Below are 17,489 nucleotides of genomic sequence, written 5' to 3' on the forward strand. Positions count from 1 at the left end.
GGGCGTTTTACTGCAAAAAACATGCAAATACTGGAATAAGAAATGAGGCGCTGAAAACAAATAAAAACACAATGGCTAGCAACCAAAAAACATGCCGATTTAAATAAAACAGTTCGTATTTCCCTAATAAAAATGATCATTTTCCCATCCTAAAAAAGTCGTTTACGCCGAGGCCGACAGACAGAGGCGACAGTTACTGTTACATTACACATGATGTGCACATCTGATCCGTCTCCTCAGGCTAGACAAATAAGGGGAACCGGGAACATTTGCCAGGCAGACGTATCCTGAGCTGCCTTCTGTGTGCAGCGCACAGCAGCATCACAATGAATCTGCTGCAGTCCAGACTCTCCCTTAACGCATTCAGTACCTGCAGGACGCGGAGCGCATGACCTTTGCCAAACATAATTCACCTGTTGAAGAAACGACCCTGAGGAGTCAGAAGAGTAATGTGACAACTATGAGCGATTTGATACTTTACACCAATGCAATCTGTTTCACTGACTTCTAAGAAAGTTCTTGGAAAAAAAAAAAAAAACCTATTCTAAAGAGTGAAACAAGTCACAGCTTTACGAGCTTTGGCTCTGTCACATCTAAAGCCAGTGTCTGTTTATTAATCTGCCTCTGGGACTTCATAGAAAGGGCGGATTTGATCCACAGACGGCTGACTAAAGCTTGCTCTGTTAAACCAAGGCCCACCATTCCAACATTCTTTATCTTTCTTATTCTCTTTCTCTCTATGGGGGAGCATTCAAAATGCTTCATTTCACAAAGGGGGTAACCCACACTGCAATACCAAGCCTTCATTTAATCCCATAAAACCTGACTTGCATTTATCCCCTTGAAACGTAACTGATTAAAAACATCCCTTCTGTCCCTGCCACATGTCTCCGACCTCCAAACTATGTTCTCCAAACGTCTATATGAATGGATCGAGTGGCGTTTTCTGTGTTGTCAGAGGGTAATACATCTCCCCTCCTCACAGTTGGCTTGCTGGAGGACATTTTTTCTCCCTCTCTCTCTCTCTCTCTCTCTCTCTCTCTTTCTCTCCTCTTTTCAGCTCTTCTCTCCTGTTCTCTCCTCCCCGCTGTTCCTCTGTGTCCGATGCTCTGGTGGCGTTGCTGCTTTCTTCTTTTTTTTTTCTTTTCTTTTTTTTTTTTTTTTTTTTTCCCTTCTACCGCCCTCAGCGTCCAGGGCAGTTTAAGCTCCGAGTGGGTTACTCATGTTACAAGGTCACTGACTACGGTCACATATTTGGCTTTTTCTCCTGGCTAAGCTAACCTGAGGCCACGGGCCTCCTAATAAAGAGAGGAATTCTTTCTGGCCTCCTCTGCCTTAGATGAACACCTCTAGTCTCATACACAAGCTTTCTGCTGAGATACAATAACGCCATTGTTGATAGATTCATCTGCATGATGGAGTTCTTTGGGGTGGAGGGTGGGGGGGGTGAGCATGTATAAGATATCAGGTTTACATCTGAACAGCTCGTGTGTCGTACTTCGGTAAATATTTTAATATGTAATCCAATACTCTTTGAGTCTAACGAGAAAGAAGGAGAAGAAGCATATAAAAGAAAATTGTGATGTTATCCTGGAAGAGCTGAAGGCCAGAACAGCGCGGTGTCAGCAGAAATCTACCGCAGTAATAAAACTACTATTGTCTCATTCAAGAGTCAGTCGGTCTTGCCTAATTTCATTTGGAGTCTGGCTGATGTGGTGTCCAAGGCAAGACTGGGCGTTACACTGTGAGAACTGAGTCAGAACTGACTGAAACACATTAGACCTCAGAGATGTGAGGTTACAAGTCAGCCATGCCCTCTCCTGGTCTACAGCAGCGGTCCATCAGAAGTCTTCACACCAAAGAGAGATAGAGAGAGAAATGGAGAAAGAGAGAGATGATAATTCTCCATTGAAAACTTGCCTTGTCTCTTCAAATCCTACAACATATAGTAATAAAGTTCATCCCTCAGCTTGAGACGATTTTGCATAGCCTGACATATCCTTGTACGCCGAAACATAGATGGCGAAAGACAAATCCTTTTTTAAGATATACACGTAGCATGAAGACTGTTGACAGGTTCAAACATCCATAGGAAGATCTCCTGGCATGCATGTGGGCAGACTGAGGTCTGTCTGGGCTGCTTCACATTATGGAGAAAGCCCATCCCAGCCTGTCCTCCAGGGTGGGCAAGCTTCTGAGCATTGATCAAAGACAGCCGAGCTGCCTACATTACATTCCTCTGCCCGGGCTCTCCTCTGTAAGGCCAGGGCTACCCAAAGCGCTTCACCTTTATGATGTGGAAAAAGCGTTCTGAAACAGCAGGGCTGGCAGCAGTCAAAGACCAATACATCTCAGTGTGTGTGTGTGCGCGCGCGTGTGCGCATGTATATATGGCTCACATGACAGGACCAAGAGAGAGAGACAGATGTGATCTATGAAAAGTGAGTGGGTATGTGCGCATGTGTATGTCTGTATGTGTGTGTGTGTGTGTGTGTGTGTGTGTGCGCGCACGAGAGAGCGAGACAGACAGATCACACCTCCACCTGCTCTGAGCAAAGACACACACCCCCGCATGAAACTACACAAACACAAAATAGAACACACAACCCCACATGAAACTACACACACACAAAGTAAGACACACAACCCTGCATGAAACTACACACAAAGTAAGACACACAACCCTGCATTAAACTACACACACACACAAAGTAAGACACATACCCCTGTAAAAAAATACACACGCACAAAGTAAGACGCATACCCCTGTACAAAAATACACACACACACACACACACACACACCTACACAGTCAGGTACACCCTCAAATTACCCAACAGTTTCCTTATAGCTTTAATGAGGCTTACTCTGAGTATACACACACTTTCCACAACAACATTACAAGGACACAAGATCACAGGTTGTCATGAGAGTGTGTGTGTGTGTGTGTGTGTGTGTACATGACCACGTCTGGTCAAATCTGTGTGTGTAAATGACAGGCAGGAGTTTAGCAGAAAGCAAAAGGTCTGCTTAGACTCAAGCAGACACCAGTCCAGTCTATACCCACATGAAGTAAACATTAGAGCAAGACAGATATCATAGGCCTATATACGTGACTGAGGTCTTTACGGAGGTCTGTACAGTCACAGGTGTTAGGTGGAAATAAATCCTGAATGAATTCAAAACATTTCCTCGATGACACACAGTTCGATATGAGTCAACTACTCTGTGTTTTGGGGGCGGGGGGTCCCCCACTGATACTGCTGTGGACACACAATGGGTTATGGGAGGGGTAAGGTCATTAATCTCTGCCTTATATCAACAGTTTTGATCAGCAAACCTTTTAACATTTTTTCCCCAAAACGTGTCGATGAAAGTCCAAAATCTCAGACTAAACAAGCCATGCTCTCTCTCACCTTAATATGAGCACAAATATGGGGGGGGGGGGGTCGACCACATTGACACTGATATATTAAAAAATATTCTTTTAAGAAATTCTGGAAATACCTAGAATTCTTTAGTCGTGTCACTATTTTGTGTTTAAAACACTCAGTACAACAGACAATCTGATGATCTTCAAAAAAATCAGACTTCTTTTTTTTTTTTTTTTTTTTTAAATCTGACTCTCTTTAAAAAAAATGGAAATAAGCATGTGCTACCTCCAATCTGTTCAGATAAACAAAACATGAATGAAATACATATTCATGTCTGACATAACCATGACACAAATAAATATGACACATATTGAAGACAGGCTCTGATCAATGTCAAATTAAAATGACCAAAAAGCCAGCCCAGATGGAGAATAGAAGTATGTGTATGCTGTACAGATGTGACTGGCTGGGTACCGTCTGGAATCCCTGCATGATTATGACAATTAAAGGACTCACATGCTGGGAAAAAAAACAGCACAATCATGGCCGGACCAGGGTTAAAAACAGGTCACGTTCGCTAACAGAAACCACGGCACCGGTCACAGGGCCAATTTTATAACGAAAAGCCAGTTATTTATTTTCTATGTATAACATTTGCCATATATTGCAGTGTATTTTATATTTTCTCAATAAACACAGATTAATCATACTCCTTAGCTAAGGCTGCTTACAGTACAATGTCTGTGGAGGGAAAATGTGATTCATTCCATCCTGATAGAAACTCAAATACAAAAGTTAATCCAAGTCTAATCAATTTGCATTTCTTGGCTAACCTTACAGAGTATGAGCTAAAAAGAAAACAAAATCAGTCATTTGAAAATAAAACAACTGTTTTGCTCTTCTCCTTTCTTCTAGTGATTTATTTAAATTTATTAACATTATTTGCTTGCGTATTAATCAGAACAAAGTTTGATATTGTCAGGTCAGTGCTGTCAGTAGTAACATGTATAGTGTTAATAGTATCATAAACACCCTACAGAGACCCAGAAGCTGCTCTAAGGTGGTTTCTAAATGTGTTTTTTTCTGTTGAGGATTACAGTCTGCAGTTGCACTGCAGAGCTTGTAAATCTCAAGTTAGCTTACCACCACGGTTTACAAATTTCAAGTGTTGCCTATAAAAGCTATTATTCTGGGTCTGTTCGCTAAGTCAGAAGTCGAAGCACGATAAACTTTTTTATCTCTGAGGCTTATAAACACCCATAACTCAGTTTCCAATGCCTCTAAAATGTGAGCTACCTTTTAATAGCTCCTGAAGTGATTCAAAAGGATAAAGAGTCATTTTTTGTTTTTTTTTTCCGGAATTTACTGACACTGAGCATTACAACGTGTTTTCAGAGAGCAGGGACAGAGTTCAGCATGCTGCAATTCATGTTAATGACAGATAAATCATACAGGGGCTTAAATACCCCTAAGAGTGAATAAATAAGGAGACATGAAAACCGAGACAGCCTCGTAAAAATGAGTACAATCCGTCTGAGAAACATTGAACATGGCAAGGGAGCTCACATCAATCAAGTACGATTTCAGCCTTTCCTGCTAACAGAGGTGAACCCAGACATTTCTGTAAGCACAGACATGTTCTTAAATCCCTCCATTCATCTCTTTCCATCTAACCCCAAACCAACGTCAGCGGGTGTGCTTTTTTCGATATCTCTCGCGTTCCCAAAGCTGAGGCCTGTGGTGGCGTTCTGCAGGGAATGATGCTGAGGCTCTCTGTAATCAGGATATTTTATTTCTTAAGCTGTTTGAGCTTCTCAAAAACTGACTCATTTTAGGGAACAAAGCAAACCGTCAGAGGGGAACCGCCAGCTGCTCTGCAACATGGACCACTAATGGGGCAATTCTTCCTCAGTTAGTTCTACTAAACACATTTTTGGTTGACCTAAATCTAATACTAAATTTGAGTACCTTTTGGACTGACACAACACAAGCGCCTTCCTGGGAGTGTGTTTTCTTTGGATATCACTTTTGAAGCTTTGGGGTAGAAAGAGTTCAACATTATAGTTCCACAAACTGAATAGAAACAGAATACAAAGGAATTCCCAAATCTCCTGGGTGAACCTGGATCTGTGTGTGTGCTTTTAGTCCAAAAAAAAGGACTGTTCTTGGCAACAGTTAAGGGTGCTTTATCTCTGCACAACCAGAACAGAAATCCAAATCAAAATGTAAAAGGCATCCACCACCGCCAAACTTTGCTTGGCTTGACGGCACCACTGTAACCAGGTGGCAGAGGAATGGTAGCTAAAGCTGGCCAGCAGTGTCTGGAGGTCAGCCTGAGAAAGCCTAGCTCGATCCAATTCAAGCGATTAGGAGTCCAGTGAAACTATGGAGCTACACACTGTGAGCTTTTCTTCTCCTTCTTCACGCGCTCCCCTTTGGTTGGTTCTCATTCGTACGGTTCTGTTTTCACCACCCAGAGAGATGGACCAAACTATATTCTCAGAGATTATCGCGGTAAGCCTTGCGTACACCGCGCATAAGTGAAACATCTGCAGAAACCGCACTGCAAAGTATGCCGCTTAAGCACTTACAGTAGGGTAATCATCCCAGGTACAAAGGCATTCTGTTTGCAGCTCTGCCAATGGCTCTGTGATCATTTAGCGTTAATGGTTGAAGTGCTGGTTTTTGATGTGGGAGGCTCAGATCCGATTCACAGGTTGTTCAAAGCTCTCAAAGGTCACTGTACTCGATTTTGTCTTCCCCTTTGAACGATATAATAGTTAAACCAGTATCCGGCTAAGGCGCCATCCAACAGCACCAGGGGACGTCCTACTTGTGAGGTTCCAGGTTGGGAACCCCAGTTGTGCCACACTTGCTAACCATGGCTGGGAATCTGAGGGAAAGCAGTTGGCTTCGTTCCTTTGGATGGGTGAGTCAGCTTGGGTCACTCTCCTCCTTAACTTAGCTGTGGTCACTGACAATCAGGCACCCACATCGTTGCGGGTTTGGAGGAAAGAATGCTGTTCTCCTCCAAGCCTGTTACATTGCTTAACAATGTTATGAAGTTGAAGAGTCTTTGACTGACTTCAGACAAGCTTGCGCAACAAATCAGGGAGAAAAGAGGAGAAATAATAGGGAGGAAAGAGTGAAAAGTTAAAATTATATCACATCTGAGCCCCTGTAAAGGGCACCGAATGAATCGGAGTATTTCACTCTGGGGATGAGAGAGCTTATATAGCAGACTTTTTAAATAGAATTTGTGTATGCATATATTTAACCCCACAGACATGTATTTAACTTCCATTCCTCTCTCAAAGTAAGAAATTAAAAACAATGCTAAGAATTGTAATTGCCTGTGTGGTGAGTGAGACTGAACCCTTAGCGAGAAACAATCTCTGAAAACATGAAAATGATCAGCGTTCTGTCTCACAGACTCCCTGTGTGGATATAAGTTAAATCTTGCCCTGTTGCAAGAATCACACAGCAGAATCATGTCAAAGTGGCTTTACTCTCAATGAACACCAAACCAAAGTCACAAAAAGTCCGTAAATCTGTCGGCCTTTGTTTCCGGAACATTTTTACGTTTGACGCTAAGCAACAGGGCCTTTGTCAAGTTCAGGAAGTCAGTGAGCAAGAGTGAAGTGGCTTTGAATGGTTTCCCAGTAAAACAGAATTTGAAGAGCAAGCTAATGGGAAGCCAGTAGTCGCCACAGGGAATTCCTGCATCAAGGTAACCAATTAACTACCTCACAAATAATACAACAAAATCTGTCCAAGGAGAACAAGCTATGAAATTACACATCTATAACTACTATTTCAAGAATAACAGATCTTATCAATCATATTGATTTCACTAATCTAATGGACATTGAACAAATAAATGCTGTGTCATGCTCAGGCTTTGCTATGTAGTAAAAAAAAAGCATTAAAAAACACTTTTATTATTATGGCTACAATTACAGTTATATCACTCTAGTGGCTATTAAGTCATATCCTGTATGGGACAACTCTTATCTGTGGTATCAGGATTTCTGTAGATCATGCTCAATTGTTCCTTTATTTATTTTTTTTATGCCTGAAACTAACAGAAGAATGAAATGAATCAGTTTCATTTTGACTGCATTTTTTTCAACAATTATTTTTACACAGGGTTTATCTTAGGGGTGTAGGAATGTTTTTTTTGGTGTGTGTGTATGTGTGTGTGTGTGTGTGTGTGTGTGTGTGTGCGTGTGTGTGTGTGTGTGTGTGAGAGAGAGAGAGAGAGAGAGAGAGAGGGAATGCTGTTCCTTTAAACTCACAATGATTTCTGGGCTTTGTTCCAATTGCTCCAGCTGCTGCTGAATCTCCCTGAGTCTAATCTCCTGCTTTCTCTTCTCCCTCATGTCCTGCAGAACCCGTTCCCCTGGTAACCAGCACTCAGAACCCAGATCTCCTCCAGAGCCCAGTTCCCTGTCCTGACCAAGAACACACACACAGCACGCTTCATTACACAGCATGACCTTACCCAACTGCCTATTACTAACACACACACACACACACACGCACACACACACACACAGGCATACATGGAGTTAGAAAGGTCCGTCATTCCTTAGAGACTAATAATGTGTTTCAGAAGAGTGTAAATAAAACCATTCCCTTAAACCAATGACAATAATGTAGTGTAAGTAAATAATTTTTATGGATTGCACAAAATGCAACTTCTCATTTCAGACCTTACAGGTACAGTTATTCTCTACATCATGTCGTTTTTTGTTTTTTTTTCGTTGTCCTCTGTTGATAGTTCCAGCAAAAGCCTGGTCATTTTGGAACTCAAAACCATATAAAAACTTTGGAGAGAGTCTAGTTAGACAGCCACAGGCCCTCGTGGGGTCTAGAGTAAATCATACATTTATGGTGAGCACGTGTAAGAGTCCACGGAGGGGGAGGGGGGGATGCAGGCAAGCAAAATCGGTGGCGCTCGGGGGCCAAAGAAGACGTCAGCCTCTGAAAATGGGTCAGTGGGAAGTGCTGGGCGGGGGGGGGGGGGGGGGGGGGGCTAACTCGCGGCTCCAGGACAGTGTGTTTGGAGAAGAGACAGATGAGAAAGACTCTTCTCACCAGTCTTTCATTATGACATTTGGGAGAATCTGGACTGTGATCTGAAGCAGGAGACTGCATCTGTCTGGTCATCTCCCCTCAGGGCTTACAGACTGAATCAGAGTCTGCTTCAGCACTGATACTCACAGAAAAATATGCGCAGGTTATGCGAGGGTGCGCCAAGGGCAATTAGGCCTGTAACCACTTAGATATGGCACAAAGGTACACATGTAGTTTGTTCCTCATCCAATAGAAATGCACGGAATAAAGTACATACATTAAAAGCACAAGTACAATACAGCATTTTCCGTATAATAAGCTAAAGATTTTACTCAAATTATGGGCAAATAAGAGGCTCCTGACCTCAGTGTTCATTTTTACCAGTTTGTGGGAAAAGTTAAAACAAATTTAAAAAGCAGACCAAATTCCAAAGGAGTCAATAGTTTCGTCACAGAGGTCCAAGTTTCCAGTGTTACTGAGGAGCCTCTGTCATTGTCAAAGCAGCCAAGCCAACTAAAGCGCTGTTTTCGGTTTGCAGTCCCCCCCCCCCCGGAGATACCGGTTCAACCCCTGCCTTTTTATTCAAGCTCACGATGTGACATAGCTCTCAAGTCACAAAAAACTTATACGGCTTGTGCTTGCTCATACGTATGGCTACAGTGCTTTAGATCTTAGACCAGGGGTGAAAAACTCAGGCCCTCAACCCATAAGCCCTGTACACTTTTGATTGAAGCTTGAATGGTGGAGACTGGCTGTTTTTTTAAATTGGCTGAGAAAGGAAGACTTGACAACCCAACACAGCGTAGCATTTTTTTTCTTCTACATGTTTTCTGATTGGCTGAGGAGTATACAGACCTGTTTTGCGGGTAGAAATAAGCCTCTGATTACACGGGGGGAAGTAAAAAGGCAGCAGGACTTTACAGAGTGGACTTGCAGAGTGAAGCTTCTCTGCGTGAGATGAACAGCTTATGAAGGGCTGCAGATATGTTTCCTCAGCACATGGGGTAAGGCTGGACTTACCACTTGGAGGGTGGCTGTTTAAATTTTGTCACTCACAGCTAACTACTGCTGTGCTCTGAGGTCTTGTGCTGCGGTCTACAAAAGCATGATACTTTTCCAGTACACACACTGCTGACAGTCTAAATTTAAGTCCTGACTTTGGTCTCTCACAAATCTCTGTGCAAAGTCAAACATTTAATGTTAGTCAGACATAGCGCTTTTGAGGGAAAGATTATGTTGAATTACCAATGAAAAATAAACTAGTTAAAGTCTCACTTTACTATAGTCCTCTAGACCACTGAGTAGACATTTTCAAAAAGAGAGAAAAAAAACAACAACAAAAAAACATTCTGCTATGAAGAGATTGCCCTGTTTGCATTCAGAGTTTCACAAAAGTCTCTGAGAAAACGAGGAACAAACATTTCATCTACTAACAATATCTCATTTTCTCTATATTTTTAACTAGAGTATTCTTTATAAAGTCTCTCATTTTAAATAGGCCACAGTAACTGGAAGAGATACCCTGGGGTGCTAATGAGGGTATTTCAGTACAACAGTTAAAAAATTAGGTTAAATTCACAAAGTGCACAGCTATCACAATTTAATTCCAAGGATTAAGCAACTATATGACCATCCGCCGAATACAAATAATCGTCAACATGTGGTTTTTGGTGAACATATGGACAGCGCAAAATAACTTCCAGAGCTAAAAATGAGAAAATGCAGAGCAAATGGAGTTTTTTTTTGCAATACTGACACTGCTCTAAGTCAATATTACACTTAAAGAAGCAGCCAATAAATGACTTATTAACTGCTTTCATTCTGAGTTGAAAGAAGAACATAACTCCAACCAAGTATACGCCATGTGTTGTGCTATACCCCATCCTTAGTGAAATCAATTCTCAGAAGTAGTGAATTTCGAGGGCTTGACCTTACTATGCTGCAGTCCTTGCTTTATAATTGTGTACCCTTTGGATCAACCTCATTCTTTCATATCTGACTTTTATTACCTAAGGAATGTGTAGTAGCTGAAGCTTAAAAAAAAACAGACTGGAGCGAAGCACTTCAAACAGTACGCCGAAGGCTCTCTCTAAGGTGATCAGAAAATCAGCCAACAACAAACTTCTCTCACACTTAAGATACTTGACAACCTACGGACAGTCTCAAAGCTAATCTGTAGGACAGAAATCTAGGTTAGGTATGAAGGCCAAACCAAAGGCTTTGATTTTTTTTCTTTTTTTAAATAAACACACCGTCAAAACAGATTAAGAGTTCAATGGGGGGTAGAATCGGAAAGATCACGATGATCCCGGCTGCACGTGAGACGCCGTCTTATATTACCTCGGGGGTGAATTTTTCACATACTGTTATTATCCTATCAATGCAATCTCAGTACAGCACTTCATATGTTCGATCACGAAAGGGCATGTGTATGTTTGCAGTCAAGACCATTAAATCTATAAGTCATATGAGGATTTTGCTTCCAGTAAGGATTTTAAAAAGTAATGTCTGAATTAATACAAGGGCTGTGGGAAGTTTCCCACGCAAATACAGTTATAAAGAACTACAGCCGTAAGGGAACAAACAAACAAAATACTGACACTCGTCGCAATGGGGCTACATTGAAATGGAACCATGCATAGTGAACATATCCAAAACGTCATTCAAAAGAAAAAATAATTCACATTCAAAATTTCATCCTGTCAGTTTTAATCTGACCTTCGATTTTGTGTCCGGGGACTCCTACACTTGATCAAAATAACTCACACTGACAGGACTTTAGCTGGATGACTTCAGCTGAATTTGGTCATTGTGAACAAGCAGGAAAAGACGGTCCTCGGATGAAGCAGAGACGCAACACAAGCTCTGCAGATTTGGCTGGGCTGTCATTCTGCCAGCCAGAATGAGAATTCGGAACTCCAATCGACACAGATGCACAAACAGAAAAAGTGGCTGCAAGAACATGATCGGTGGTAGAGCTAAATGGGTCAAGTTAGCACTCACTCTCCATCAACACACGCCATAACTTGTTTCCTGTGAACCTCTTGTTTACTCTGGAGTCATAATGAAATATATGATCTGAAGATTCGTGGTTGGAAACAGTTCGGGGTTGTTGGGCCTTCTTGGCCGGGAAGATTTTGAAGATAAATTGTAAAACAGTCCAATCCATGAAATGAGACAGCAGCACTTTTGTACCACTCCTGTTACTAAACTGTTGTTTCCTTGGAAGTAAGAAACAGAAATGCTCTCACCATCAAGCAAATAGCTGCCTATAGTATAGATAGGCCTGTCATGAAATGTTTAACAAACAAAACACCTCTGTATATGTCACTGGAACAGGGAGCGTGTGGAGAACTATTATATAAAAGAAACATCTGCCAATGATAAGTGGAGGACAAGTGGGCCTTAAAAACAAACTGACAAAAATGGATACGACCATCTTCTCTGTGACCTAAAGCACAGATAAAAGGCCAAATGAGCAAGTATCAACTGCGGCCAAATGACACATGGAGTTACTCCACCGGCTATATTTATCTATGTAATCATAGCAATGTGTCATAGCAACGTTTCATGTAATTGTAGCTACGTCTACACAGCTCACAAGTCATTTTTAAACATCTAAACTTCTTTAAAAGGTAATATTTCCACATATCTCGCCAATATTTTCATATTACTCTTAATCCCCAATTTGCATCATACCGGACTGTAAACAATGTTGTAGATACATTTTTAATGTATAGATTTTTGAATGTATTAGAGATCAGATGATAGGAAGTTTGGACTTGCTCTGAAGGAAACAGGAGCAGAGTGAGTGAGAACCTCTGTGCTGCTCTAGCATTGAGTTCTCAGTCAGTGCCACGTGGATGGATGCTCACAGCCAACAACCCCCCAGCCCCCCCCACCCCCGCCCCCCCACCAGCTCCCCACAGCCCCGCTACAAACTGTAATAAACTTCTGCAGCAGGAGCATCAGCAGCTGGCCACATCTCAGATTAACACCCCAGTTGTGTGTGTGTGTGTGTGTGTGTGTGTGTGTGTGTGTGCACGCATGCATGTCAACCCAACTGTGACATACTTCAACTGGTAAAAAAAAATCAGCGAATCTAATAATACATTTGACTGTATATATTCCTCCATACTTCACATCCTTGATTAACCCCTTCACAACCTTTCAACCGCTTAGCCATTAATACTTCAAACAATATCTCATTCATGCGGATAAAGGCATCTTAAGAGTCAACGGTAGGGAGTGGTTGCCAAGAATGACGCGCACTCATATGTCAAACTACCTTGTTATGATATTAAATCAAAGTCTAACTTTTTTCTCCCCTCCGAGAAGAAGATTTCAACTTTTTACAAGTGCAGACTGGATAAGACTCAGATGACGCTCTGATTGCAAAACATTCCTGAAGTATTAGAAGATAAACTAGCTGGTCATCTGGACTTCATAGCTGTGCTTTTCGGGGGACTGAGGGTGGTCTGGATCAATGTAGGCTTCCACAGATCAAAACCTTATGGCAGAATGACTGCCCAAAAAACATGACACACACTCAATTTCACAAATAGACACCATTTCCAGAGCCAGTTTTTCTTTGCTCAGAAGGCTGACTGCAAAGTCAATAGTAAAAAGGCCCATATGTAAATATTCATCATTTGAATGAAGCTATTCAGTGCTCCAAACTAAACAAAAGTAAATTAAAATCCGAATGCTAATGACAAATCGAAAGAGCACTTTTTTTTTGTTTGTTTTTTCCAAAGCAGCAGATTTAAACTTCACAACCAGACACAAAACAAAGGGAGCTCTTAATAGCAACAACAACAACAACAACAAAAAAAGATTAGACCAATATGAAGTTTTGTGTTGATGTTTTCCACTACCGTATCTAATGGAAACCCCATCAACTCGGCGGTGAGCATTGACAGCTCCAAAGATGTTTCCCAGCTTGTATCCCCTCAATTGCTACTCTACTGTCAAGCAATTCAAGGTCTCTGCCAAAGACTGACGCACAAAAAAATAAGGAAACAAAAAAAAAAGAACAATGATACCTAATATTTATTCAAAGCATCTGGTCCAAACTTGGGGTTTAACCCATTAAACCTTCTCCGTTTTTGTCCCTAAGATTTATGCAAGTGGCACAATAGTCATAAACAATATTATCTGACCTATATTTTCAGCTGGTAGCAATCTGCAGTGATGATGTTACCATTTGTTTTGAATACATCCAGTTTAGGGAAAAGAAAAGTGCACAGAGATAGGCAGACCATACATCAACACATGCAAAGGGGTTGTAAGGGGACAGAAAGCATTTCCTGCCCAAACTTGGTTGTCAAGGGAGCACGCAGAATGTTAAAATGTTAAACTTATAACTCTATCAATCAACAGCATGTATGGGTTGGCTGAGAGACCATGTTATTTCACATTAGGAAACTATCATAAACATTCAATATGTTTGAGGATGATAGACAACTGGTGAAACACTTCAAGCTAAATAACAGGTTTGTCTTCAAAAAAGAAAAAGCCTGGAATTAAGAAACATACAGTGCAGAGCACCATAAAAAAAGTTTACATGCAACTGTATGTCGGAATTACAGACCTAGGCTGGGTGTGGAGACAAGTCGTACTTTTTACTCATACATGGACACACATAAACTCTCTCTCTCTCTCTCTCACACACACACACACACACACACACACACACACTCATAGAGCCAGCACAGCCAAAAAGTCCATGTTTTATGGATTATATACTGTTAAGATCCAAAGGTATTCAATTAAATTGTATACTTTTACATTCAACCAACCCCTTTCTTTGTTCTCTTCAAAGTTATTTCATTTAAAATTGTTCTCAAACAAAACATAAAAAAAAAAAAGTCCTGTAACTTCTGATTTTGGGAGACATGTTGAAATCTGCAGAACTAATACAATGTCCGGCTTCAATCACGCGGATCTCAGATGGTTGTTGCCGATTTCCTTCAGAAATCCTTTAGAGGGTTTTACAATGTGAGGTGCTCAGTGAGGGAAGGACTCCTGTGGTCCATTTCTGGCTAGAGACTCCGGTAACTCATTTGGCACCTGTTCCATCAACCAGCCAGCTTTCCGCATTCTGCTTCGATTTCAATTCTTGTGAAAGGACAATATCTGCCAGGATTTCAGGACAACCCGTTCTAGGCTTTTGTTTAATCCATCTGGAGTAGAATCACTGTCAGAGTTGATGAAATAAACGTTTAACTGAGTACTGGACGAGGACATGGACCAAGACTGAAAAACAAACCACTGGCCTGTCATATCGGATTATACGAACCTAAACTCAACGGCACAACACAATAACACGGGAATGAACCATTTTAATATCAACGTCAGCTGAAAATGCATAAAAAAAAAAAAAAAAACAGAGAAACTGAGCAGTATTACAAGTAGGTATTAAACATTGCCAAAGTGCATATAAGGTTTATGTAGGAAAACCTTCAAGGGTTGACGCCCTGCGGGTTCGCAGAACGCTTAAAGTTCTTTGAATCTGCCAAACTGTCCATATGGTGACCATATTGTGATGGTCAACTGGGCGTTTCTTCCAGAGGTCTGACTCACCCGCTTGTTTCAACTACACTCGAGCTAGCCTGAGCAGCAAGCGTCTTGAGTTTCCCGCAGCGCTAGCAAAATGTGCTAATATGACCTCACAGGGGTTGCTACACAACATTCTGAAGTGCTTGCCAAGCAAACTGAGGCGAACTGACACTTTTGCTAATCAACTGCTAATTTGCAGTTTTGCTGGGTTGCTAATCAGGTATGATATTTCACCTGAAGTCACGTTCACGAGTCTCCACAACCTCCTGACACGCCACTCAATTGTCCGTTCATCAGGAGGAAAGAAAAAAATGACAATACCCCATTAGAGCACTTCCATCCTGCACCATCTTACATCCTCCTGAAACTCAGCCAGTGACTATTCACAGACATCTCACTTTCTCTCTCTCTCCACCCTACACCAGCATGTGTCATTGAGGATAGTCATAAACTCACCACTCCATACCAGATGACACGGAAAACTCTTTCATAAGATCTCTTCATAAAGTCTGTCTTTAACTGCATGGGCGGTGTATTTAAGCAGCCATGGCACAACCACACAGTATACATGTGAGAAAGTCACGCACAGGAGAAAAACACCACTCATTGCATTTGTAATCAAAACTTAGTCCTTTAAACGGCACCTGAAGTTTGTAAGCTATAGAGTTTGTAAGCTATAGCTAGCTTTAGCTTCTCTGGGTATTTTGGTGAGACAAGGACACATACAACGTATCAATGTATTCTTCAATAAGATGTAAGTAGGTTACAATACAAAAAAAAAAAAGCCTCACTGAGGTATGTACAGTGAGGGTAACCTGTAATAACAGTTGGCCTACTTTCCTATATGTGCTGAAAACATGTTTGATCTGGATGTGTCAGTGTGATATTGGACATAAGTTTGACTCTCAAAACAATTTGCTTAAAGAAAAGGCCTTTTGATGAAGTCCAGGCCAGTTCTGGGCAGCATGTCCAATATCAAAATGGAAAGAATTCGGCTAAAGGAAGAAAAAAAAAAGAAGTAGAAAAGAAGTAGAACCAGTGACATAAGCATTAACACCTTTTAAACCTTAGAGATCCTCACCATGAAATATCTGTCGGATGGCCCAAATCAGTGAATACCATGTCTGCAAACTTTATGGTCCGTTTTACTGCACAGACCTTTCCAGAATCCATACAGCATTTGTAAAAAAAAATCCATCCTTTCAAGGTGATGGTTTATATTACACATAAGGTCAAAGGGAGCTTTTTAAAGGAAAACAGGTCTTCCCCGAACCACGATTCATGGGCACAGCTCCTCTTTGAAAACTGACCGAAAAACCGGGAGGTTAGAGGGTCCACCATGAGAGTTCCTGTGCTTTCTGCACCACAAAAATAAATAAATAAATAAATAAAAATAGGTTAACTTAAAATTATATTTTACATAAGATCTAGGTGCCCAAAAGTTGAGTTTGCTGAGAAAAGTTATTCAATTGTAAGTCAACCATAATTTTCACTTCGTAGAGTGTGCGATTTGTAACAAAAGCACAGGTGCTATGCATGAACACTGCAATATCAGCCAGTTATTTCTTGAACTTCATTATTTAAAAACAAACCCATTTCACAGTGCAGTTAACATGAGCAGCGTTAGGGCTTTTTTTACCTGGCTCTTCTCATCCTGTACCAATAAACATTATGTTCTGAGCTCAGAACATCTCTATGCCCAAATCAGAAGTGTATCATCTTATTACAGGATTAGTTCGGTTCAGTTCCTAATGGCTTAGCCATCACAGCATTGCAAAATACATTATGTCTTCATCCTTCACCTGAAGATCTCTGCCTCTGGGTTTCAGCACTTACTGAACCGTCAAAGACTGGTTTCTTACACGCATGCCATAAGTCAACTGTCTGTTTCTGCAGCATGCAAGAGACAGTGAGACATCTCTACAAGGTACTCTAACAACCTCAAAACTAACTGTGAAGCAGTCCTGTTGAGATGGGTACAGAGAAGTGAGTAGTTTCTGGAGCCGGACATATGTCTCTCCGCTGAAAAGTCCAACCTTATTTACGGCACATGCCTGATTGAGCATCAAGCCAAACCCGGAGGATTCAAGGCAGAAGTCCAAATGCACAGGGAGTACATTTAAAAACAGCCAACGAGTAATTCGAATGTTCCCATCAGCTACAGGTCTTGGATTTTGAAACGTTTCCAATCACCGCATCCAACGATGATTCTGTTAGACAAATGAATATGCCTTTGGGGCACTGACAGCACATAATATTATGATCTTTTTGGCTCATGTTAGTAGAAATGGTGTGACTTTGAAAAAAAAAAAAAAAAAAAAAGAGCTATGATCGGTAGCGTATGTAGGATTCTGGGGCTTCTCAGTATCACAGTGCCAGAGTTTCTATCTGAATCTAAAGATGTGGACGCATTCCACTATACACATGGGTGCAAGGACCCTTCATTCCTGCTGAATGGTTTTAATCGAGCGTCCA

The 17,489-nt window shown here is 41.3% G+C and overlaps 1 protein-coding gene across 1 annotated transcript in view; it reads right to left on the minus strand.

The window, feature by feature from the left end:
- Positions 1-17,489, minus strand: part of fsip1 (fibrous sheath interacting protein 1) — a 29,355-nt gene that overhangs the window by 3,585 nt on the left and 8,281 nt on the right. Inside the window, exon 9 of the mRNA XM_030787257.1 lies at positions 7,673-7,828. Within this exon, the coding sequence (XP_030643117.1) occupies positions 7,673-7,828 (156 nt within the window). The remainder of the gene's footprint in view (positions 1-7,672; positions 7,829-17,489) is intronic.

Source organism: Chanos chanos, chromosome 1 (genome assembly GCF_902362185.1).
Source record: "Chanos chanos chromosome 1, fChaCha1.1, whole genome shotgun sequence".
NCBI classification, from domain to species: Eukaryota; Metazoa; Chordata; class Actinopteri; order Gonorynchiformes; family Chanidae; genus Chanos; species Chanos chanos.